The 25,131-nt window shown below is 38.0% G+C and overlaps 1 protein-coding gene across 5 annotated transcripts in view; it reads left to right on the top strand.

The window, feature by feature from the left end:
- Positions 1-25,131, top strand: part of MTM1 (myotubularin 1) — a 114,764-nt gene that overhangs the window by 41,947 nt on the left and 47,686 nt on the right. For all 5 annotated transcript variants that reach the window (XM_081277607.1, XM_081277609.1, XM_081277610.1 and 2 more), the window contains 2 exons: positions 369-479; positions 5,128-5,229. In XM_081277607.1, coding sequence (XP_081133733.1) covers positions 369-479; positions 5,128-5,229 — 213 coding nt within the window. The remainder of the gene's footprint in view (positions 1-368; positions 480-5,127; positions 5,230-25,131) is intronic.

A 25,131-nucleotide genomic window follows, 5' to 3' on the forward strand; every position in this document is an offset into this window, starting at 1 on the left:
TCTGAATAATGTGGGAGGGGCTCAGTTTGCTGGAGGCAGAATGTTGTGGGAGAGAAGCTACAGAAACAGACTGTGAGTAATGTCATGGCCTGGAATTATGTACCTAGGAGTTTAGTTTCTGTCCAGTAGGCAATGTGCAATGGAGAATGTTTAGGGATGCATTTTGATTGCATATATGGCCATCTTAATGCTTGCTCTTTCATGTGTGATCTATATCATATTTTTGTTCAGAAAGTGGTAAAAGGGCCTGGTTTCTAAAAAAAAAAAAAAAGAAACCCACCTTGAAATCTTATGGTTATTTTTACATGTTTTTGATATTTTAATTATACCAACAGAAATACTGACTTTTGTATTTTTGTCCATTACAGGATTCTGCTCTAATACTTGATGTTCCTCTGGGTGTGATCTCAAGGATTGAAAAAATGGGAGGCGCGACAAGTAGAGGAGAAAATTCCTATGGTCTAGATATTACTTGTAAAGTAAGAGATTCAGTACTTTTCTTAAACAAAGAAAGAGACACATAAGTGTTGAAAATGATAGTAGAAATTTAATGTGGGCTTAAAACTTCAAAATCTCTTGTTCATGTAAGGTTCTAGAAATGGTTCTCCCCTTATGATTTGAGATTTCCAGAAATGCCTTGAGTGTGCATTCTCATCTATGAGACCCTCTGTGGTTACCGTACATGAGGACTAGAAGAACTGGACAGTTTGTTAGCGTGACTGAGTAGGAAGAAAAGTTTATAGATGAAATCTAAACATTTTTGGTTTTTGCTCTAGTCTGTTCTGAATGACCCTTCATGTCATGTGTTACTAGCTTAGACACCTTTGTACCATGAAAGGAAAAAGGAATACAAGAGATTTTAAATGGGATGTGCCCTTACCTCCAATGAACTTTGTTAATTTTTCTTAGTTTTCAGAGGTAGTGGTCTATTGTATTTTAGGGTGGTAAGTGGGAGAAATTTAGATAAAATAGTGACTGTTTATTGAGCAACCATGTCCATCCAAAAACAGGCAAGGTTATTTGCATTCAGTCCTCAGCATAGCACATAGAGGTGGATAGATAGCAGATGGCAAACCCAAGGCTCAAAGAGTTTGGTGACTACTAAAATTTCCCCAAAATTGCCAAACCTGGACTCCAAAGACAGTAAGGTAATCAATCATTTTGTAAACAGCAGGCCAAATTTTCTGGCAAAGAAACCCATTTTCCAGCTATTGGGTATCAGAAGACTACTATGTGTAGCATAGTGCCCAATTCTAGAAAGAGTTGGGAGGGATTTGGAAGTCATTTGTCCCAGTAGTTTTCAAACCTAGATATGCATCAGGACAATCTAGGGAACTTTAAAAACATGTAGGTCTTTGAGTTCTACCCCAGATCCTACTTTAATATAATCTCTGAAGGTTGGGACCTGGAAGGTTGTAATGCTTCCAACTGTGTCAGGTGACTGTGAATCATCCCATCGTTCTAGCACAGAGGTCAGCAAGCCTTATCTTTAAATGGCCAGATAGCAAATATTTTTGGCTTTGTGGGCAACATAGGATTTCTTTTCACCTATTCTTTTTTGTGTTCTCTGTCTCCAACACTTTTATTTTTTTAATTTTTTAAATTTGTTTTTGTTTCCAACACTTTTAAAATATAACATTCTTGGCTTGGAACCCATACAAAAAGTGACCTGGGCTGAAGTTTGCTGACCAATCTAAGTTCTTTATTCCATGAATTGGGAAATGAGGCCTTTGATAAACAACATGACTTGCCTGGGGTTGTCCAAGGAGCCAATGGAAGAGCCAGAATGAAAACCCAAGTCTCCTATTCCAAGGCTTTTTGCATTGTGATTTCTAAAGACCAACCTCTTTTCCTTAGGTTTGGACTCTGAATCCAGTACAGTATTTTTCTCTCTATTTATAAATGATCAAAACAAGTGCACTCTACTAGAAACAAGCTTGAACTGAAATTCTCCACTACTCCCCACCTTATCTGGTTTTTGTTTTTATCTGAACTACCTTTGTGCCTCATCTATTATCCTGGTTTCTGTCTACCCTTTGGAATCTAGAAGTATGGAGATTTACTTTGAAGGACTTTTTTTTTGAGTTTTGCATAAAAGGATTTTTGGGAAGTAGAGTGATGCATTAAAGCACTCAAGGAAAAATATGGTTAAAATATTTTAAAAATATTTTTTAGTTGCTAATGGATTTTTTTACTTTGTTTATTTTTATATGGTGCTGAGGATCAAACCCAGGGCCTCACTCATACCAGGCAAGTGCTCTACCACTGAGCCATAGCCCCAGTCCATGGTTGATATTTTGAAGACTTTGGAGTGACTAATTTTAGGAGGAATTTTTTAAAATTCTATTTGCTGCCTTATCAATAGGAAAACTTACTTAAATATGAATTTCCCCAAATTAATAAAACAAAAGCACATTCTTACCCTTTGTTTATTATAAGAACAAAAGGCTTAGTAACACTCATTAGGCATAATTCTCAAATCTTACATATGTACAGATAAATATATGTATATTTTTATAAAATATAAAAAAATTATTTTTACATTTACTTATACAAATATATATGTATACACACACATACATACACACAAACATACACACATATGTATACAATGTTGTAGCATAGGTTTTTAGCTAAATTATCTCCCAAATGCACCAAAATTGCAAGAGTTATACCTCATATTGTCAGTAACAGACCTTATGTTGTTACAGAGAAATCTGCTGCAGTGGTATCAAGACTCACTCATAGGTTCTCTTGCACTTGCACTCAATAACCATAGTACAACTGCATTTGTCTTCCAAAGCAAGTCTAACAACCCCTACACATTTAGCTATCCCAACTATGCGTGTAAGGGTTTATACTTGCCAATAGCAATGTTCACATGGTGAACATAAGTCCTAGGGGACTTTGTCCAGTACCAGGGGAAAAGGTAGCTCCGCATATACGAATTTTTGCCCTGCAGGACTCATAGTAGCCCCTGCTCAATATTTGGAATCTTTTTTTAAAAAAATAGAGCAAAACCATACTATTACAGAGCCTTCTCTGTCTTTCTCTTCCTCATTCTCATGTACTTGACTCAAAGACAGCAGTGATATGTGTTGTTTCTTTGGAAATGCTTTCTAGAAATTGGCACCTCATTAAATCAATCATACCAACATAAGACCCAGTTAATAAATAGATTGAAGGTCTGACTTGGAGATCTTTCCCAGTTGCCCTGATGAGTCAAACTCCGAGGAGGCCAGGTAGAACTTAGCAGTTAGTGTATGCTCCTATTTCTGTTACAGATTTGATGATCTACTGCCTGTGAGTCATTTGCCTTTTCCACTTCAATTTTCTTGTTGGCAAGAAAGTGTCTTTAATTGCATCTGAATCAGATGGCAAAAAGAAGTTGCTTGAATCAGTTGTGCTTTGGCACATGAAAAATACTTGTTTAAATCCCTGAGAGAGCAGAATAAATATTTAAGTTAGAGATAGTCTAATTCTTGACCAAACAGTTAAAAGGATGATGCTGCAGAGTTATCATTGACCATGGCTATTAGGAAGAAAGTTCCTCACAGGTCCTTGAGCCCAGAGTTTGCAAGTCTCCATTTCTGTACCTTTTAGCATATCTCATCCCATTGAAATGATTTTTCCCTTCAGGTGATCATTGCTTTGTGTCATGAACTGACAATAACATCCCAGTGTATTGGGGACATGATTTAAATTGGTTGTTGGATTTTATTCAGTTACATGCTGTTAAAAATGAAAGTAAAGGCTGGGATATGGCTCAGTGGTAGACCACTTGCCTTGCATGTGCAAGGCCGTAGGTTTCATCCCAAGAATGATGGAAAGGAGAAAAAAAAGCACAGAATCCTGGAGCTGGTAAGGCCCAGTAGATGTTATTGTATAGAGAGTGATGGATCTCAGGGTGTTCATTAGAGATCTGAGAGTCTCATTCATACTTCCTTTACCCTTTGGGATGTCTTCTAGATGATGAAGCCTTTTCTGGTCCTTCAGACTGACGACTTATGAATTTTTAAGAGTACCTGGGGATAACTAACAAAAAATCACTCTGAACAGTATAAAGTTTGTGATGCCCAATAGGGCAGGGATTGGGGCTGACTCACTCCTGAGGTAGCTGCAGGTCATGGCACAGTGCTTATTTTTCTGAAATGACAGTTCAGAGTTTATTACAAAGTATAATGTTTTCAGTGTCACCATGACTGCTTGTTAAGCTTTTTTTTTCTTGTTTGTTTTTCTTAGTACTAGGGATTAAACCCAGGGCCTTATGTATCTAGGTAAGTGCTCTACCACTGAGCCTTATCCCCAGCACCATGATTGATTGTTTTAAAGAGACAACCTTAAAACAATTCAGCCTTGACAATAAGAGTATTATATTTTTATACATAATACAAATTGAAATTTAAAGTAGCTCATTTCATTTGGATTCAAAAAAGGTTTTCCTGCCTGTTAAAAAGATGTGTATTAGAAGATATTTTAATTATTTTCATTGGTGCATTATAATTATACATGATAGTGGGAAGCTACCTTTAAAATCTGGTTATCATCATTAATTCCTGAAAGTAAAGTTATTACTAATATGAGATACTTTAGTGTGGTTATATAGAAACTGCATGAAAGCAGTATTGGATAGTAAAATTATATTACTCCATTACTTGTATGAGAGCTTAAAATGCCAATCATTTAGGGAGGGAGCTTCTGTATTTTAATGACATGTTTAACAATGTTGAGATTATATTTGATAGCAGGTACTCTTTTGAAAATTTGTATGAATAGAATGTCGTTTGATAATTTAAAAATTCTCTTAGAAACCAGTAAATGTAGACATGGTAGAAGATGTGCAGGGGTTGTTTTCCTTCTTTTAATCAAATTATGCTTAGCTCTGTCTTCTTGTTACTGCTTGTTCCTTTGTCTTGTCTTTACTTTCATGTCTATAATAGAATATTTTCAGGTGTTCTTAAACGAGTTATTTCAAAATACCACATAAAGTAATTTTTTACTAGTGTAGGTTCATTGTAATTTTAGGTAAGTGAATCTTCTAATCCCTTAATTGAATGGAAGATTTTTTGCTAATTCATGTGACTTTATTGGTAGACTGAAATGTCAAATTTTTCCTTTGCCCCCTAGGATATGAGAAACCTGAGGTTTGCTTTGAAACAGGAAGGCCACAGCAGAAGAGATATGTTTGAGATCCTCACAAGATTCGCCTTTCCTCTGGCCCACAGTCTGGTAAATTCTAGGGCTCTCCTAAGCATCAGAAGGTTCTCAGGATTTCTCTGTGTAAACTGCCTGTGGGCTGGGATTCTCTTTTACTCACTCACTGCCTTGTGTTTCCTGGTGTGATTTGTATGTGGGGGTGTTTTATTAAATATGATTTAATCACTTCCAGGAGGAGTAAGTCTCTCTCCTGCTAGTCTGCAAGATGGATTGACCCAGGTGACTGAACCTCAGTGCCAGGAGGCCAATGGGAGCCCTGCCTGAGCACAGGATCTTTACCCAGGATGCCTTGTGCTCTCCAGCCCTGACTATGCCCTTTTAAATGTAGGGAATAGAGGATGGCGTGGCTCTGTGTATCACTATGAGGTCTGCTCTTGGAGTTCATTGTTCCTCACTTTGGTGCTAATGGAGAATGTTTATCAGGCTTTTGTGGCTCCTCTTATAAATGGGAACATATCCTCTGATCCCAAATGCCATTTAGACAAATGTACTTTTAAAATACATATGTGTTATATAGGTACTACATCCAGCACCTGAATAAGCAGGCAGGTTTATTTTGTAAAATAATGACATTTCAAATGTCATTTCATAACATTTAGTATATATTTGCAGGATGGATTTATTTCACATTTAATTAGTTATAATCTATGACTTAGTCCAAAAGGAAATACAGTGTGTTAGTCAGCTTTTCATCACTGTGACCAAAATGCCTGACATGAACAACTTAAAGAAAGATTTATTTTAGTTCATGTTTTAGTGGTTCTAGTCCACGGTTGGCTAGCTCCTGTGCTCTGTACCTTGGTTAAAACCGAACATTGTGGTGGAAGAGTGTGGTAAAGGAAAGCTTCTCAGCTAATGACAACCAGGAAGCAGAGAGGAAGGGACCAGGGACAAGATATAATTCCCTAGAACATTCCCCCAAGGCCCCACTTTTTCAGCTAGGTCCCACCTCCTACAGCTTCTACCACTTTCGATCAAATTGTCATTCCACTGATGAAGTCAGAGGCCTCATGATCCAATCACTTTCTAAAAGTCCCACCTCTGAACATGGTTGTGCTGGGGACCAGGCCTTCAATACCTGAGCCTTTGGAGGTCATTCTAGATTCAATTTATAACAGAAATCCAGTGTTATGTCTACCTAAAACATTTCCTATTTCTTTACCAAACAATCCAGGAACACTTGCGTTGACCATGTGACTGAGCTAAACCTTTCCATGAGTCTTGCCCTCAGTTCTTCATTATATTGTGTCTCAGTCTTGGCTTCCTTTTTTCTGTCATGCCTTGCTTGCATCTTCTTATCCCTCTCCTCTTCTGGTTGATGCTAAGCACACTTGGAGGTGAATGCCTGCTAAGTAGAGGGCAAGGAAATAATTCTTCAAAAAATATTTTAAGTAGAGTATATATTACACCTATATTTTAAGTAGAGGATAATTACACTGCAGACTAAACTGAAGGTGATGAGAGAGATCATGTAGAAGAGCTGTTTTGTGTTCTAGATTTTCTTCCTGTAGCTCTTTAGCTGTCTTTTAATATGTTTGGGGATTTTTGTTTTAAGTTTTTATTATTGTATTTCTTGCAATAAATGTCAGAGGTTTATCAAATCTAATGAGATAAGGTTTCTTTTTCCCTGACTTTCACCTGCGGTTGTTCCAATCACAGGAAGTTCACGTGTGATGGAGAGGAGGAACCATTCACGGAGGCTGTAGAGTTTAGAAGGATATGAAGTACTCACCATGAGTCTCATGTTGATTGTAGATAAAAATGTAATGCTTGAAAACAAATTCACTGATAGCATTATCGCTGAATCCATTTTCAGCCTTCTCTAAGTTTCTGATTTAACATGATTTAAAATATTTCTATATGGAACATTTCTAACTTTATTAGGATATAATGGTTTATGTGAACACATCTTCTAAATTATTTTGAAAGTGAGAATGAGATTTATGAAAGTTTGGTTAGGAAATAGGTTCTGTCTTGGTTTATATATACCTGGCCCTTCATTATCAGAAATTGCAGGACTGGCTCACATAGCAGGTTTGGCACTGAGACCTTATTCCACCTTCCATGAAATCATGCATCATCAGCAGTTCCCTTTCTCTGGCATGTTCTCTATCTTTTCCCCTAAAAAAAAGTCAACTATTAGGCTAGCTTTTTCTTTAAACTACTATCTCATCTCTCACTTTAGTGACAAAATTCTGAGAAGAATATTCTAGCCTGTCCTGTATTGCTGATATCTTCTTAAAGCTCAAAACCTCTTACTGGCCAAATCTAGTGGCTCATTTCCATCCTAATTGTCTGCCATCTCTCCTTAGCATTCAACAAATTTGAATACTCTCCTGAACATCTTGGCTTCTGTGTTCCCACACCATCTTGAATATTTTTCATAGAGTCTACTGCTTGTGCCTTCTCCTTAAATGTAAACATCTTGTCAGTGTTCCACTCTCAGCCCTCTTCTTGAGTTACCCACTTGCACCTCAAAGACTTCATTTACTCCTATGATTTAAGCTGTCACTGCTGTGTAGATGACTTCTAAATCTTGCCCTGTTAGAGTCCCTGAGTGAGTATAACTAGTATAACCTTCAAACATCTTCCTTAGAGCCAGGTGCAGTGGTGCAAGCCTGTAATCCTAGCCGCTCCGGAGGCTGAGGCAGGAGGGTCATGAGTTCAAAGCTAGCCTTAGCAATGGCTAAGCAACTCAGTGAGACCCTGTCTCTAAATAAAATACAAAATTAGGCTGGGGATGTGGCTCAGTGGTTGAGTGGCCTCCGTAGCCCCCCCCCCCAATTCAAAGGGCTGGGGTTGTGGCTCAGTGATGGAGCACTTGCCTAGCACATGTGAGACACAGGGTTCGATCCTAAGTACCACATAAAAAAATTAAGTTAAAAAATTTAAAAAAAATATTCCTTAGGAAGTCCATATGAATTGTAAGCTCCTTGGTGCCCTAACCTCTTTGCAGTTCAGGAAGCCTGCTCTTTGTCCTCTTAAGTCCTGCAAGTTCAAGAATCCTTAATTGCTCAAGTTCCATAATCTGAAGTCACTTATTTTCATTCTTGCTCTGCATCATGTCCCATAGGCACATCAATTCCAACTCCTATAGATTCTGCTCATTAATAATTCAACTGTTTCTTCCTGTTTCTCCTTGGGCTTCCTAATCTAGCAATGCTCTCCACCTGGTTTCCCTTTTTTCTGTTTGTTTTGTTTTGAATTTAAACAATCATGTCTCTGTGTCCCTACCTCCCCAGCCCACTACCTCAAAAAACTTAGGGATCTCTTCATACCTTGTATCCTACACTACAGCCATGCAGGACTGCCCTGTGGTCCTCGGGCACACACAGTGCTTTCCAAGTTTGGATTTTGCTATTACCTTTACCTGTATCCCCCTTGTCTCTTAAATGCCCATCCTTCACACACTAGTTTTTCAATATGTTGCTCAGTCCAGGGTCCTTTTTCTTGCCATGCGTGTACCCTCTGGGTGGGTTCATCTTAACCTCTCACATTTTAGAGTTTGCAGGTCCTTCTGTTGGAACACTTAACCTCAGTTTGCTTTATGTAATAATTATGTTGTAATTGCTGTCACTAACAGCCACTATACTGTGAGCTTATCAAGTCAGGGATCACCTTTTATCTGTCTTTCCACCCTTAGCATAATGACTTCTGTATGGGAAGAATGTTTGCTATTGTTTTTGGTGTTTTTGTTTGCAGTGCTGAGGATAGAATCCCAGGGCTTCAGACCCGCTAAGCAGGTGATATATCACTGAGCCACACCTAGCCACTGCATGGGAATTTTATAATGATGGCTTTTTAATTACTCATGTTGAGTAGAATATGATGGAAAATCTTCATATGGAAACCAATAGGATGATGACAGTTTCTGAGTATTGTGGATCTAGTACCAGAGCTTGGGATTCTGTGTTGCTGTTACTGCAGTCCTCCACAGAGGGCTTGCTTTCTCCAGGCTGTGGCACTTGGCTATATTTTTCATATCTATGCTGAGAATCCCTGTCTCTTCCTTTAGGATGTCAATAAAGTAATGAACTAAAGAAAAGGAGTGACCCAATTTGCTCATACAGAGTTTTGGAAATTGCATTCTCTTAATTTTTAACCACTAAAATTCATGCTTAAAAAATGTTTAAGCCAGTCACCAAAACAATACAAGATGCAGATCTAAACAGATTGGTATTGACACTGTTTGGGGAATGCCAGTCCCCGATAAGTGAGTCAACAGGTGCAACTGTTTCAGAAATGGATTTCCATTTTGGAATTCTGTGTTGAGCTGTGTCAGGAAGCAGTGAGGGCATTTGAGAAAGTAGTACAGGACAAATGATACCTAGTTCCATTTGGGGATGTGAGGTATAGGGAAAGTGATGACAAATCGCATGGCCTAATGTAGGATACTCTGCATGTAGTTGTGTGGGAGAAATGGAAAGGAAGTTCATTGGGGGCTCACAGGAAGGAGACTGGAAAAACCTGCATGGGATTGATAGTTGTTAATGTGGGGCCTTGAAGGATGGATATAATTTCCAGTGGGCAGGGGAGGTGGAGGAAGTGGAATTTCCAATAGAGACAAGAGCTGATTCTCCACACAGTGGAGGGAAAGCTCACAACATTGCAAGGGGTTTAAGAAGGTAAACGCATGGCTTTTGGCTGCAGTGGGAGGTTTGGAGTCACCCGATGGAAGGCTATGTGAGGGTGGGGAGCTTGTGTCTCAGGAAGTAATGGAGACTTACTGAAGGTTCAGAAATAGTGATACTGTTGAAGACAACATTATGTAGAACCCGTGGGAAGGGAGAGCCAAGGAAGCTGGGGAGATGCCTGAGAGATCCAAATGAGAGGGCTGCAGGGCCTGAACCAGTGTGCAGGTGGAAAGGGGTAGGACAAGGATTTCACAGACTTGGGCAGCAGTTTCATCAAAGAGGTCAGAGAAGAGGAATGAATTTGCCTTGGTCATTGTGTTTGGGGCTTGAGTGGTAGGAAGGATGAGAGGCTGTTGACAGTAGGGAGTTCAGAAAAGGATTTAATTGGGGAAACATATGGAAGGGAGGAGAAATGTTCTTTCATTATCTTTGTATCCCCAGTGCCTCGGCCATGGCCTGCTTTAAGTTTGTTTAACTTTTAGGACTCCAGGAAAGGATCTCAGAGAGGGGACAGAAGCCGAACGGTTTGCAGGGCCTTAAAGGGAGAGTAGGTAGTTGAAATGAAAAGTAGGGGTAGCAGCCATAGCCAAGGAAGAAGTTTTTCTCCTTTGGCATCTGAGAACAGTGAATGACTGTATTTGTGGAAAGGGGAAAAGAAATCTTGCCACTTTTCAAGGCAAGAGAGAAGGGACCCTTTCTCAAACAAGATCCTGGAGAAGGCAGAGGGGGATGGGATTAAACCCCATTTGTAGGGCAGTTTTGGAAAGGATAAGGGACAATTATTCCTCTGAGACAGGAGGGGAAGAAAAGTTTCCAAACTGCCACAGTGGGGAATGTGAGAATGTGCCAAAAAGGGATTTCCTGGAAGCATGCTCTAAGCCCGATTGCATTGAACAATACAAAAGTCCCTGCATGAAAAATATCACTACATGAATATTATTGCAACTGTTATACCAGCTGCAGATTATTGCAGTGATTTTCATTGCCATTTGAAGGCAGAAGTAAACTTGCTGTTGTATCCATGAAATGGTGTCTGGAGGCCAAGAGAGCTGGGCTCCAAACCCAGCCGTGGGATGAATGGATTGTGAGTGGGCTTTCTTACTTCAGACCACCCCTTTGGCTCTCTCTGCCTCCTTCCCCATTAGTATTTTCACCACTCAGTATGTTTGAGTCAGAACTTAAACTCCAAATTGAACTTGAGCTGTTTAGCAATACAGAGTCCACTCCAAACCATTAACTTGATTGTTGAATGTTTTTTTTTATAATATTTTCTATTTTAACCAAAGCATTTCTTTTCTTGAATTATCTTTGCTTTGCTTTTCAATCACTAGAAATTGTACTGAATTTTCATAAATGGCATGTAACTCAATATGAGTTTTAGGTAAAAGAAATTTTGAAATCCTGATTTGTTGCATTTTATAAAGGTAGAAACCAAAATTGTGCACACAGGAGCAGGACTTATGGCACTGCAAAAAAAAAAGTGAGTTTGTTGGGGTGATGTATTCAGGAGCAAAGTTCTTTCATTGCTTTCCTTTATTATAGTTTGCTCATTTTGTACTCAGATGGGACAGAGATAGTATAAATTCTAGATGAGAGTTTGTTAAACCATCCTATTAGTGACCCATAAAATCAGTGTCCTAGAGCCAGGTGTGGCAGAATACACCTGTAATCCCAGCGATGCCTGCCTATAATACCAGTGACTCAGGAGGCTGAGACAGGAGAATTACAAGTTCAAGGCCAGCCTCAGCAGCTTAATGAAGCCATAAGAAACTTAGTGAGACCCTGTCTCAAAATTTTTTTTAAAAAATGAATAGAGCTGGAGATGTGGCTCAGTGGTAAAGCACCTATGGGTTCAACTGCCAGCATAAAAAAAAAATTAAAAAAAAACATCAGTGTCCTAGATTGCAACCAGAATTTTTAAAATGAATATAATAGAAACTATAAAGAGCATAACCTAATATGGGTAAGTATGGTTTCATGAAACATTTCTTTCAGGTGTGTGTGTGTGTGTGTGTGTGTGTGTGTGTATGTGTATATGTATGTATGTATATGTATGTGTGTGTGTGTGTGGTGTGTGTGTGTATGTGTATATGTATGTATGTATATGTATGTGTGTGTGTGTGTGGTGTGTATATATATATATATATATATATTCATAGTGTTAAAGAGCGTTGCTTACAGTTAATCATAGTCAAGAAAGTTTGAAAAACACTATTTCAGATAATGGTAGAATAACATTAATTTTAAGTTAACATCAGCATTAATAAGCTCAAATCTATCTTCACAGCTCTAGGCATACATGGATTTTCTTGAATTTGAAGTGAAGATTGTGTTTGTGAATAAACACATGGGATGCACACTCACATACAGGAAGTCTAGAGCTAGAAGAATGAAGCCCAAGACCCAGTTCCAGTTTTATAGCAGCCACTGCCTGGGAGACTCCTGAAGGGACTTGTTTGGGAGCCCTTCCAGTTTGTGGTTACTAGTGTGGACCATGGAGTCCAATGGCCCATGTGTGAATCCAATTCACTCACATCCCTGCTTGCAACCTTGGAAGTCCCATAATATTTATGTACTTCAGTGTTCTCATCTGTAATGGGGATAATAACAGTCCCTATTCCATAGGATTTTTGTAAGGATTAAATGTAAAGTGCTTATGACACTACCTGCTATGTGATAAGTGCTCAATAAATGTCAGCTGTTCTGTTATTAGCACACCATTTTCCCAGCAGGTATAAGGAATAAGGATGATTACCTCAATATACTTTCCCCCAAGACTATTAATATAGTAATTGTGATAATATGTGGAACACTTTAAGCCCTTCAAAGGAAAGATGCTACATAAAGATTAGTAGTATTATAAATAAACCACAGGTTGTACTTTGAGAAAGTATTGGTTGAAATTCTTCAATTTCACAGTATTAAGTCCAGAAAACAACTGAATTAGAAATGGGAAATGTGGGAAGCAGAGCTATATAATGGACAAAATTCTTCACAAATAATTTTCCCTTTTCTCCTTCCATATTTGACTATTCAGGCTTAGTGCTTTCAGGGGAACATGATTTGGTCAAGTTTGTGTTTATGCACTTTGCCTTTTTCTGTGACATTCTGGATTGAGTTCCTTAGTGTTGCAGTATTTCCTGCTCATTATCTTCTACAAGGTGATTATAGTCATGAAGGTGGTGTTTTTGTTTTTGTTTTGGAGGGTGGTACATTTAACCTTTACATGAGGGACCTTGTTCTTGCTGACTTGAATTTCAGGAGAGAAGCAACTGGGTTGCAAGGCCTTTGCTGTGCCAAGTAGCCCTCCAGGGACTGATGGTTTTGCACTGTGTCCCACATCCAAAGGATGGGAGGGAAGTCTTCCACACCTCCCGTGTCTTTGTTGCTTTGCTGAGAAATGGGAAAAGTACTAAAGATTGCACTGGCATTTTAAATGAGGCTGAAGGGCTGGAGTTGTGGCTCAGTGGTAGAGCATTTGCCTAGCATAGTGTGAGGCACTGGGTTTGATCCTCAGCACCACATATAAATAAGTAAATAAAATACTGGAAAAAATCTTTAAAAACTAAATGAAGCTGAAATTGAGTGGACCATTACTTTTGGGGCTTATTACCAAATTAATAGGTAAATGGAAAAAAAAAACTCATTTTCACATGGAGATTGAAATGAGAAGTACCTGCACACACTTCCTTCTTTCCACCCAGATGAGGCCTTAAGACTAAAGCATGTCTTAGTTGTCTGCTTTATTTTGGGTCAGGACTTTTTTTCTTGAATAAGCAGTGAACTTGGCTAATTGAAGAACTAATCATGCTTTTGAATGTCTTCCCTTCCTGCCTCCTTCAAGGCTGGGCCCTCCATTCTCTGATCTCTGACCTCTGCCATGTCCCTCTAAGCCTTTGAACATGATTGGTTCTTCTCACTGCCTGTCTCATGGAGCTCTTGTCTCATTTGTCCACAGAAGCATCAGGTCCCTGCCCACCTTCACCCCCACAGAATCCACTCCATAACACATTGGAATCAGATCTCTAGTGCTCCTGCTCCAGAGGAACTATTCTGAATGTCAATTCATACCTTGAAAGTTATAAAACTTTTAGTCCCTTTGTTTTACCCTCTTCAACTGTGCAGTTATTTGACTCTTACCACTCCTTCCTCTCAAAGTTATATCATTTTAATGTTGAGTAGACATCAAAGAACATTTACAAAACATGTAAAATATGAAGAATACTGATTAAAGGAACATCCTTTGACCCCTGCAATGCATGCCGGGTAATTTCTTCTGGTTTTATCTTCTACTACAACTCTAACTGATCTATTGCGGGGTTTTTTTTGTTTGTTTGTTTAATAATTTCGTTTATTTATTTATTTATTTATTTATTTATTTTTATGTTAATAATTTTTATATTTATAAATATTTTTTTATTGATTGTTCAAAACATTACAGAGCTCATGATATATCATCTTCCATACATTTGACTCAATTGGGTTTTGAACTCCCATTTTTACCCCAAATACAGATTGCAGAATCACAACTGTTACACACTCACATTATTACATAATGGCATATTAGTGACTGTTGTATTCTGCTACCTTTCCTATCCCCTACTATCCCCCCTCCCCCCTATTGCGTTTTTCATTCCACTATTATGTTTTTATTTATTTTTATTTCTTACATTCATGACAATCCACTATTATGTTTTTATGTTATAAAAGTTGTTTTTGATTCTCTTAGATCTGTATGTCCATTATTTATAAACTCTTAATCTTGACCCTTTTATTTCTTCAAGCATATTAGACAGAGCTTATGGTAGGCATCTGATCAATATAATATCCAATATGTTATGGCCTTTTCCTACAAAAAAGTGATGCTTAGTTTCCTGGTGTGTTTTTTGATTATCACCTGGAAACTTCTGTTCCTTGGAACTTTATCTGCAGAATACTTACAGGCTGAAATTGAAGGCAGTTTTACTGAAAGAAGATTGGTGTTTTTCTCTGCCAGACATCTCGGGGCACCACCAACTTGGGAAGGTTATAAATTAACTCTACACTTGATGTTTTGGGGTCCATCCAGATTTTATGATTTGGGCTATAAAGTACTTAAAGGCTGATTTGTGGCTATAAATTCCTGGTGGCAGACAGTGGTAGAGATTTGTTTCCTCCCTTCCTCAACCCCCAAAATTCTAGACAGGTAAGTTCTCTTGGAGCCTCAAGGTGGTTATTTCCCCCTTCATCCCTTTCCTGAGTAGTAGCACTTAGGAGGCCTGGCTTCTAATTTGACTCCATCTTTGGGGGGCCTGAGACTTCATGTCCTATCTCCAGTACCCCAAGAGGCCATTAAAAACCAGTTCTGTGAGTACCCTGAAGGGGAAAGCCAGTATGTTCTCTTGCTCTCTACATTCCTGCTTCTGGGTGTTTATTCCTCCATCACAGACCCATTAGTGCATTAAAAAAAAAGAAAAAAAAAACTTCTGTTGTATCTAGCACTTCTGAATGTGTTCAGCAGAAGTCTTCAGATACCATTTAGACTATCATATTTCCAGATGCTTCTCCCTCTTTTTTTTTAAACTTATCTTTCCCTATAGTCTCTGAGACCTTAATCTCATGTTCCTTCTACCTCTCACTTCTTTTTTGGTTCCCCTGCTTCCTTCAAGTTGTGATCTTTTTTTTTTTTTTTTAGAAAAATCTGTGCTTCCACTTGTCCCATCTTACCCCCTCAATAGTCCTTCTCACTCTCATGTCTATAAGCATTGCCTTTCTGAACATGGTTTCCAAATCTGTAGCTTCATATTTTTCCATAGCTGCTATGTAACTTTAAGTGACACCAAATGCTTGTTTAAAATGACTCTCTCTTATTCCCCCCAAACTACTCTTCTTTGTTGTTTAGTTACTTTTAATGACATCCTTCAGAGTAGCTCAAATGGCATCAATGTCTCCCTAGGCCTGTTTGTCAGGAAGTAAACCTTGGCACAGTCCCAACATGCTTTTCCTCTCTCACTTGTGACACTTAACTGCCTTCCTTTCAACATGATCCATAGTTTTGTCCTCTTTGTCTCTTTCCTTGGAAGCATTTCTAACTCCTTAAAGAGGGTAGCCATGTCTTACTTTTCTTTTTCTCCACTTAATATTTTGCTCATAGTTTGCAGTTGCAGTTAGAGTGCCTGTTCCCAGACAGCCTTGCCAAGGTATTCATTTCCTATTTCTGCTCTAACAACTCACCACAGACTTAGTGGTTCAGTCTCATTTTTCAGTTCTGTAGGTCAGAAATCCAAAATGGGTCTCACTAGTTTAAAATGAAGGTGTTGTCAACAGGGCTGCATTCATTCCAGAGGCTCCAAGGGAGAATCTTCTCCTTTGCCTTTTCCAGCTTCCAGAGGCCACTTGTGTTCCTTGCCCCATCATCAGAGCCAGCAGTAGTGGGTCTAAGCCTTCTCAATTGAATCACTCTTTGCTTCCATCATCACTTCTTTTCTAACTCTGACTTTTCTGCCTCTGTCTTCCACTTTCAGGACCTTATGATTACATGAGGCACACCCAACTAATCCAGGGTACTCTCTTCATTTCAATGTAAACTGATAGCAATCTTAATTCCACTTGGAACTTCAATTCTTCTTTGCTATGTGTAGTAACATAACAGGTTCCAGGGATTAGGACCTGGACATCTTTGGGAGGCTGTTATTCTGCCTACTATATCAACTCAATGTTTTTTGTTTGTTTGTTTGTTTTTTGTTGTTGTTTTGTTTTGTTATGTTTTTGTTTTTGTTATTTTGGTACTGAGATTTAACCCAGGGGTGCTCTGTCACTGAGCCACATCCCTAGCCCTTTTAATTTTTTTTTTTTATTTTGAGCAAGGGTCTCACCAAGTTTCTTATGGCCTCAAAATTGCAACCCCCCTGCATCAGACTCTCAAATCACTGAGAATATAGGCATGTACCCCATATCTGGCTATTTTCTAATTTTTTTGATCTTTTCAAGTCTAATATGTAAAAATGTAGATTCATAGTTTTATTTTGTTTTTATCTTATTTGAATATAATTGAATATCTTTTGGTGTAAACCATTTGTATTTCTATTTCTACATTCTCTATCTTCTGCCTGTTTTTATTCAGGGTTTTTGGTATTTTAGGGGGTTAATTTTTCTTGTTAATAAAGATACTCTTTATGATAATACCTACATTGACTTGTGTGTTGCAAATATTTTTCCATATGCCTTTTGACCATACTCAGTGGTGGTTTTGCTATGAAGAATCTTTGAAATATTTATTTCGTAGAATTTATTCTGTTAGTGTTTTTTTACATAATTTTTTTTATTGGTTGTTCACAACATTACAAACCTCTTGACATATCATATTTCATACATTAGATTGAAGTGGGTTATGAACCCCCAATTTTACCCCAAATGCAGATTGCAGAATCATGTCGGTTACACATCCACAATTTTACATAATGCCCTATTAGTAATTGTTGTATTCTGCTACCTTTCCTATCCCCTACTATCCCCCCTCCCCTCCCCTCCCATCTTCTCTCTCTACCCCATCTACTGTAATTCATTTCTCTCCTTGTTTATTTTCCCATTCCCCTCACAACCTCTTATATGTAATTTTGTATACCAATGAGGGTCTCCCTTCATTTCCATGCAATTTCCCTTTTCTCTCCCTTTCCCTCCCATCTCATGTCTCTGTTTAATGTTAATCTTTTCTTCCTGCTCTTCCTGCCTGCTCTGTTCATAGTTGCTCTCATTATATCAAAGAAGACATTTGGTATTTGTTTTTTAGGGATTGGCTAGCTTCACTAAGTATAATCTGCTTTAGTGCCATACATTTCCCTGCAAATTCTATGATTTTTGTCATTTTTTATTGCTGCATAGGACTCCATTGTGTATAGATGCCACATGTTTTTTATCCATTCATCTATTGAAGGGCATCTGGGTTGGTTCTACAGTCTAGCTATTGTGAATTGTGCTGCTATGAACATCAATGTGGCAGTATCCCTGTAGCATGCTCTTTTAAGGTCTTCAGGGAATAGTCCAAGAAGGGCAATAGCAGGGTCAAATGGTGGTTCAATTCCCAGCTTCCCCAAGAATCTCCAAACTGCTTTCCAAATTGGCCGCACCAATTTGCAGTCCCACCAGCAATGTACAAGTGTACCCTTTTCTCCACATCCTCGCCAGCACTTGTTGTTGTTTGACTTCATAGTGGCTGCCAATCTTACTGGAGTGAGATGGTATCTTAGGGTGGTTTTGATTTGCATTTCTCTGACTGCTAGAGATGGTGAGCATTTTTTCATGTACTTGTTGATTGATTGTATATTCTCCTCTGAGAAGTGTCTGTTCAGGTCCTTGGCCCATTTGTTGATTGGGTTATTTGTTATCTTATTGTCTAATTTTTTGAGTTCTTTGTATACTCTGGATATTAGGGCTCTATCTGAAGTGTGAGGAGTAAAAATTTGTTCCCAGGATGTAGGCTCCCTATTTACCTCTCTTAGTGTTTCTCTTGCTCAGAAAAAACTTTTAAGTTTAATTAAGTCCCATTTGTTGATTCTTGTATTAACTCTTGTGCTATGGGTGTCCTATTAAGGAATTTGGAGCCTGACCCCACAATATGTAGATCGGAGCCAACTTTTTCTTCTATCAGGCGCAGAGTCTCTGATTTGATATCAAGCTCCTTGATCCATTTTGAGTTAACTTTTGTGCATGGCGAGAGAAAGGGATTCAGTTTCATTTTGTTGCATATGGATTTCCAGTTTTCCCAACACCATTTGTTGAAGATGCTATCCTTCCTCCATTGCATGCTTTTAGCCCCTTTATCAAATATAAGATAGTTGTAACTTTGTGGATTAGTCTTTGTGTCCTCTATTCTATACCATTGGTCCACCCGCCTGTTTTGGTACCAGTACCATGCTGTTTTTGTCACTATTGCTCTGTAATATAGTTTGAAATCTGGTATCGCTATACCGCCTGATTCACACTTCCTGCTTAGAATTGCTTTTGCTATTCTGGGTCTTTTATTTTTCCATATGAATTTCATGATTGCTTTATCTATTTCTATAAGAAATGCCGTTGGGATTTTTATTGGCATTGCATTAAACCTATATAGAACTTTTGGTAATATCGCCATTTTGATAATGTTAGTTCTGCCTATCCATGAACAGGGTATATTTTTCCATCTTCTAAGATCTTCTTCTACTTCTCTCTTTAGGGTTCTGTAGTTTTCATTGTATAAATCTTTCACCTCTTTTGTTAGGTTGATTCCCAAGTATTTTATTTTTTTTTGAGGATATTATGAATGGAGTGTTTTTCCTCATTTCCGTTTCAGAAGTTTTGTTGCTGATATACAGAAATGCCTTTGATTTATGCGTGTTGATTTTATATCCTGCTACTTTGCTGAATTCATTTATTAGTTCTAGTAGTTTCTTTGTAGACCCTTTTGGGTCTTCTAGGTATAGAATCATGTCATCTGCAAATAGTGATAATTTAAGTTCTTCTTTTCCTATTTTTATGCCTTTAATTTCTTTCGTCTGTCTAATTGCTCTGGCCAGTGTTTCGAGAACTATATTGAATAGAAGTGGTGATAGAGGGCATCCCTGTCTTGTTCCAGTATTTAGAGGGAATGCCTTTAACTTTTGTCCGTTCAGAATGATGCTAGCCTGAGGCTTAGCATAGATAGCTTTTACAATGTTGAGGTAAGTTCCTGTTATCCCTAGTTTTTCTAATGTTTTGAACATAAAGGGATGCTGTACTTTGTCGAATGCTTTCTCTGCGTCTATCGAGATGATCATATGGTTCTTATCTTTAAGTCTTGATGTGGTGAATAACATTTATTGATTTCCGTATATTGAACCATCCTTGCATCCCAGGGATGAATCCTACTTGATCATGGTGCACAATTTTTTTGATATGTTTTTGTATTCGATTCGCCAGAATTTTATTGAGGATTTTTGCATCTAGGTTCATTAGAGATATTGGTCTGTAGTTTTCTTTCTTTGAGGTGTCTTTGTCTGGTTTCGGAATCAGGGTGATGTTGGCCTCATAGAATGAATTTGGAAGAGCTCCCTCTTTTTCTATTTCCTGAAATAACTTGAAAAGTATTGGTATTAATTCTTCTTTAAAGGTTTTGTAAAACTCCGCTGTATACCCATCCAGTCCTGGGCTTTTCTTAGATGGTAGTCTTTTGATGGCTTCTTCAATTTCATCCATTGATATTGGTCTGTTCAAATTGTGTGTATCCTCCTGACTCAGTCTGGGCAAATCATATGACTTAAGAAATTTATCGATGTCTTCACTATCTTCTATTTTATTGGAATATAGGTTTTCAAAATAATTTCTAATTGTCTTCTGTATTTCTGTAGCATCTGTTGTGATATTGCCTTTTTCATCCCGTATGTTAGTAATTTGAGTTCTCTCTCTTCTTCTCTTTGTTAGCATGGCTAAAGGTCTGTCGATCTTATTTATTTTTTCGAAGAACCAACTTTTAGTTTTGTTAATTTTTTCAATAGTTTCTTTTGTTTCAATTTCATTGATTTCCGCTCTGATTTTAATTATTTCTTGCCTTCTGCTACATTTGCTGTTGTTTTTCTCTTCCTTCTCTAGGGCTTTGAGATGAAGTGTGAGCTCATTTATTTGTTGGTTTTTTCTTTTTTTTTTTTGAGGAATGACCACCAGGCAATGAATTTTCCTCTTAAAACTGCGTTCGTTGTGTCCCATAGATTCCGATATGTTGTGTCTGTATTTTCATTTATCTCTAAGAATTTTTTGATTTCCTCCTTTATGTCTTCGGTAACCCATTGATCATTCAGTAACATATTGTTCATTTTCCATGTGATGTAGGATTTTTCCTTCCTTCTTTTATCATTGATTTCCAGTTTCACACCATTATGATCAGATAAAATGCATGGTATTATCTCCACCCCTTTATATTTACTGAGGGTTGCCCTATGGCATAATATATGGTCTATTTTTGAGAAGGATCCATGTGCTGCTGAGAAAAAAGTATATCCATTTGATTATGGTTGATATATTCTATATATGTCAGTTAAGTCTAGGTTATTGATTGTGGTATTGAGTTCTATAGTTTCTTTATTCAACTTTTGTTTGGAAGATCTGTCCAATGGTGAGAGAGGTGTGTTGAAGTCACCCATAATTATTGTGTTGTGGTCTATTTGATTCTTGAACTTGAGGAGAATTTGTTTTATGAATGTCGCAGCACCATTATTTGGTGCATAAATATTGATAATTGTTATGTCTTGTTGGTGAATGGTTCCTTTTAACAGTATATAATGTCCTTCTTTATCCCTTTTGATTAACTTAGTCTTGAAGTCGATTTTATTCGATATGAGGATGGCCACCCCTGCTTGCTTACAAGGACCGTGTGCGTGGTATATTTTTTCCCATCCTTTTACCTTCAGCCTGTGTATGTCTTTTCCAATCAGATGTGTCTCCTTGAGGCAGCATATTGTTGGATTTGTTTTTTTTTTAATCCATGATACCAGCCTATGTCGCTTTATTGGAGAGTTTAAGCCATTAACATTCAGAGTTACTATTGATATATGGTTTGTACTTCCATCCATGTTTGATTATTTATCCTTTTTTAAAAAAAAATTACTTTGTTTCTTCATGATTATCTTTCCCCTCGCCCTCTGTCTTTACCGAGGCACTTCCCACTGATGGTTTTGGTTATTGTTTTTCATTTCTTCCTCGTGTAGTGTTTTGCTCGAAATGCTTTGCAATGCTGGTTTTATGGCTGCAAATTCTTTTAACTTTTGTTTATCATGAAAGATTTTTATTTCGTTGTCATACCTGAAGCTTAATTTTGCTGGATACAGAATTCTTGGTTGGCATCCATTGTCTTTCAGTGTTTGAAATACATTGTTCCATGACCTTCTTGCTTTCAGTGTCTGTGATCAAAAATCCGTTGTTAACCTTATTGGTTTACCCCTGAATGTAATCTGTCTCCTTTCTCTTGTAGCTTTTAATATTTTCTCTTTGTTCTGTGTATTGGATATCTTCATAACAATGTGTCTTGGCATTGGTCTACTGTGATTTTGTGTGCTTGGTGTCCTGTATGCATCTTCAATTTGTATATCTGTTTCCTTTTTTATTTCTGGAAAGTTTTCTGTAATTATTTCATTCAGCAGGTTACTCATTCCCTTGGTTTGAATCTCTGTACCTTCTTTTATCCCGATGACTCTTAAGTTTGGCTTTTTTATGTTATCCCATAACTCTTGGATGTTTTTCTTGTGATTTTTTTACCAGCCTTTCTGAGTTGGCTAGACTTTTTTCAAGATGATATATTTTGTCTTCATTATCTGACGTTCTGGCTTCTACTTGCTCCACTCTGTTAGTGATACTCTCAATTGAGTTTTTAATTTGGTTTATCGTTTCCTTCATTTCTAGAATTATTGTTTGATTATTTTTTATAATCTCTATCTCCTGATAAAGATGCTTAACTTCTTCTTTTATATGTTTATGTAATTCATTCTCAATGTGTTCTTTCACTGCTTGAATTTGCTGTCTTGTATCCTCTTTAAGGTTCCATTCCATCTGTCTAAGGTGTTCCTTGAGTTCTTTATATGACCATTTTTCTGATGACTCCAGGTCCTCCTGAATATTTAGGCTGTCCTGCATTGTTTGTACTCCTTTTCTTCATTGCTTTTTGAAGCTGCTCATGTTACTTCTTGTTCTGTTTGACTGCTGAGTTACTGTTTACTCCTATAAATTTATTTGATGCTGTAGCCGCAGGTTTCAATGAAGTTATCTCCTCCGCCACAGTCTCTATTCTGTTAGTGTTGAGGTCCCAAAGACCACCGCTAGGTGCATTGAATCACTGGGAAGACTCACAGGTATGTTTCATTACATAAAAAGATGATAGAACAAAACCAGCAAAGGTAAAAAGTACATGTGGCAAAGTCAAGGAGAAATCAGGATTAAGCTTCCAGAATTCCCTTTCAGTGGAGTCATTCAAGATGTACTTAATTCTTCTAGGAACAAGTTGTGGCAACATGTTTGAGATGTTGCCAACTAGGAAATCTTGTCAGAAAGTTTCTGGGGTTTCTCTTGGGGTTAGTTACATAGGTACCCACTGACTTGCACGTAACCTAAATTCCAGACTTCCAGAAGGGAATGCAGGGTTCATCATGAACCACATTGTTTATATGAGCAGCTCAGGCACAGTAAACCACTCTTATCAGAGATTGATGGGAACAGTTCCAAAATCCAGATTCCCAGGTGTCAGCCAAGGGCCAATCATGTAAGCAGGCCCTCCAAAAGAAAGCAGTCTCAGGCCTGTGATGTTATTGCTTTTATGCACACTTTTTTTCTTATAGCTTCTGGGTTTTGTATACCAGTTAGGAAAGTCTTCTCCAATCAGAGCTATATAAGAATTCTCTTGTGCTCCTATAGTATTCTGGTTTCTTTTTAAAAATTTAAATATTTTATCAATTTGGAATTTATTCAGAGTTAAAATGTATATATGGACCTCTCTCTTTTTTCTCATGTGTTATGACAACATTTGTTGACTAGTTCACTAATATAAAATATACCTGTATTTCACACACAATTCCTCTGCAAATTTGGTCTGATTTCTAAGTGTTTCTCTTCATGCACTATTCCAGCTGTTGAAGTCTTATAAGATGTTATACTGTATGAGAGGGCAAGCCTTCATTACAATTAAACTCAGGGATCTAGAGTTGATACCTACTGTTTGTCCCCAAGGAATCCCATTTTCCTGGGTGATGTGGCCAAACAGATCAGTGTGGTATGGTGGCACATGGGATGTCATTGGAGTATTAAAGGAAAGCTTAGAGGAGGAAAATTCTGGGGAAAAAATGAGCATTCACTAGGAAGAAATGTTAGGCCAAACTGAAGGAGCAGTCTGTGCAAATGTGAAAAACCAGACTGGACCTGCAAGGGATTTTGTGCCCAGGGCACACATGTGCATGGGGGAAAGAAAGAAATAGTGCAGAGTAAGGCCTGGCCAAAGTTTTCAGAGCTCAACCTGCCTTATCAAGAAGTGTTGCTTTTTTATCTTAAGGTGAAGGGAACCATTTAAGGGTTTTTTGATTGGTTGGTTTCTTTTTGGTACCAGGGGTTGAACCCACATCCCACATCCCCAGCCCTATTAACTGAGAGACTAAGTCTCACTAAGTTCCTTAGGGCCTTGCTACGTTGCTGAAGCAACTTTAAACTTGAGATCCTCCACCTCACCCTCCTGAATTGCTACTATTACAGACCACTCCTGGCTATTTAAGGATTTTAAGCTAGAATATGACATGATTAGGTTTCTATTTCAAAAAGATTACACGGGCTGCTATGTGCAGGGGTAGTCTATTAAAGGACAAGAATGGAGGCAGGAAAGAGACCATTTCTGGGGATCTTTGTTAGTCACCTTGCTCTGTGATGAAATGGAACAATAAAAGGAACAGGAGAGACTGGATTTCAGAAAGATCTAGATTGTAAGATCAGTAGAATTTGATGATTGAATATAGTTATGAAAGGGAATGGAATGATAGAGCCCAGCCTGGATAACCAAGCTGATGGTGGGCCAGGGACCAAGATGGGAAATATCCCCTTCACATTTGCTGAGCCACAAGTATCTATGGGACAACCAGGTGTACAGATCTAGGAGGTAGGTGACTCCATAGACCTTGGGTTCTGAAATGGGGAGAGGATTACTTGGAAGGATTGGATGTAATCATTGACATTTTCATAAATGTAACCAAAATTGTTAGGAGAGAGAATTACAGTGAGAAGAGGTACAATGTGCAGACCCTGATAAATGTCAGCCTTAAATGATTACGATTGTAGATGTTTTCAAGTGACATTTCTTTTTTTTTTTAATTTTTTTATTGGTTGTTCAAAACATTACATAGTTCTTGATACATCATATTTCACACTTTGATTCAAGTGGGTTATGAACTCCCATTTTTACCCCGTATACAGATTGCAGAGTCACATCAGTTACACTTCCACTGATTTACATATTGCCATACTAGTGTCTGTTGTATTCTGCTGCCTTTCCTATCCTCTACTATCCCCCCTTCCCTCCCCTCCCCTCCCCTCTTCTCTCTCTACCCCCTCCACTGTAATTCATTTCTCCCCCTTGTATTCTTTTTCCCTTTCCCCTCACTTCCTCTTGTATATAATTTTGTATAACCCTGAGGGTCTCCTTCCATTTCCAAGCAATTTCCCTTCTCTCTCCCTGTCCCTCCCACCTCTCATCCTTGTTTAATGTTAGTCCTCTTCTCATGCTCTTCTTCCCTACTCTGTTCTTAGTTACTCTCCTTATATCAAA

Source organism: Spermophilus citellus, assembly GCF_964194105.1.
Source record: "Spermophilus citellus genome assembly, chromosome: X".
Lineage (NCBI taxonomy): Eukaryota > Metazoa > Chordata > Mammalia > Rodentia > Sciuridae > Spermophilus > Spermophilus citellus.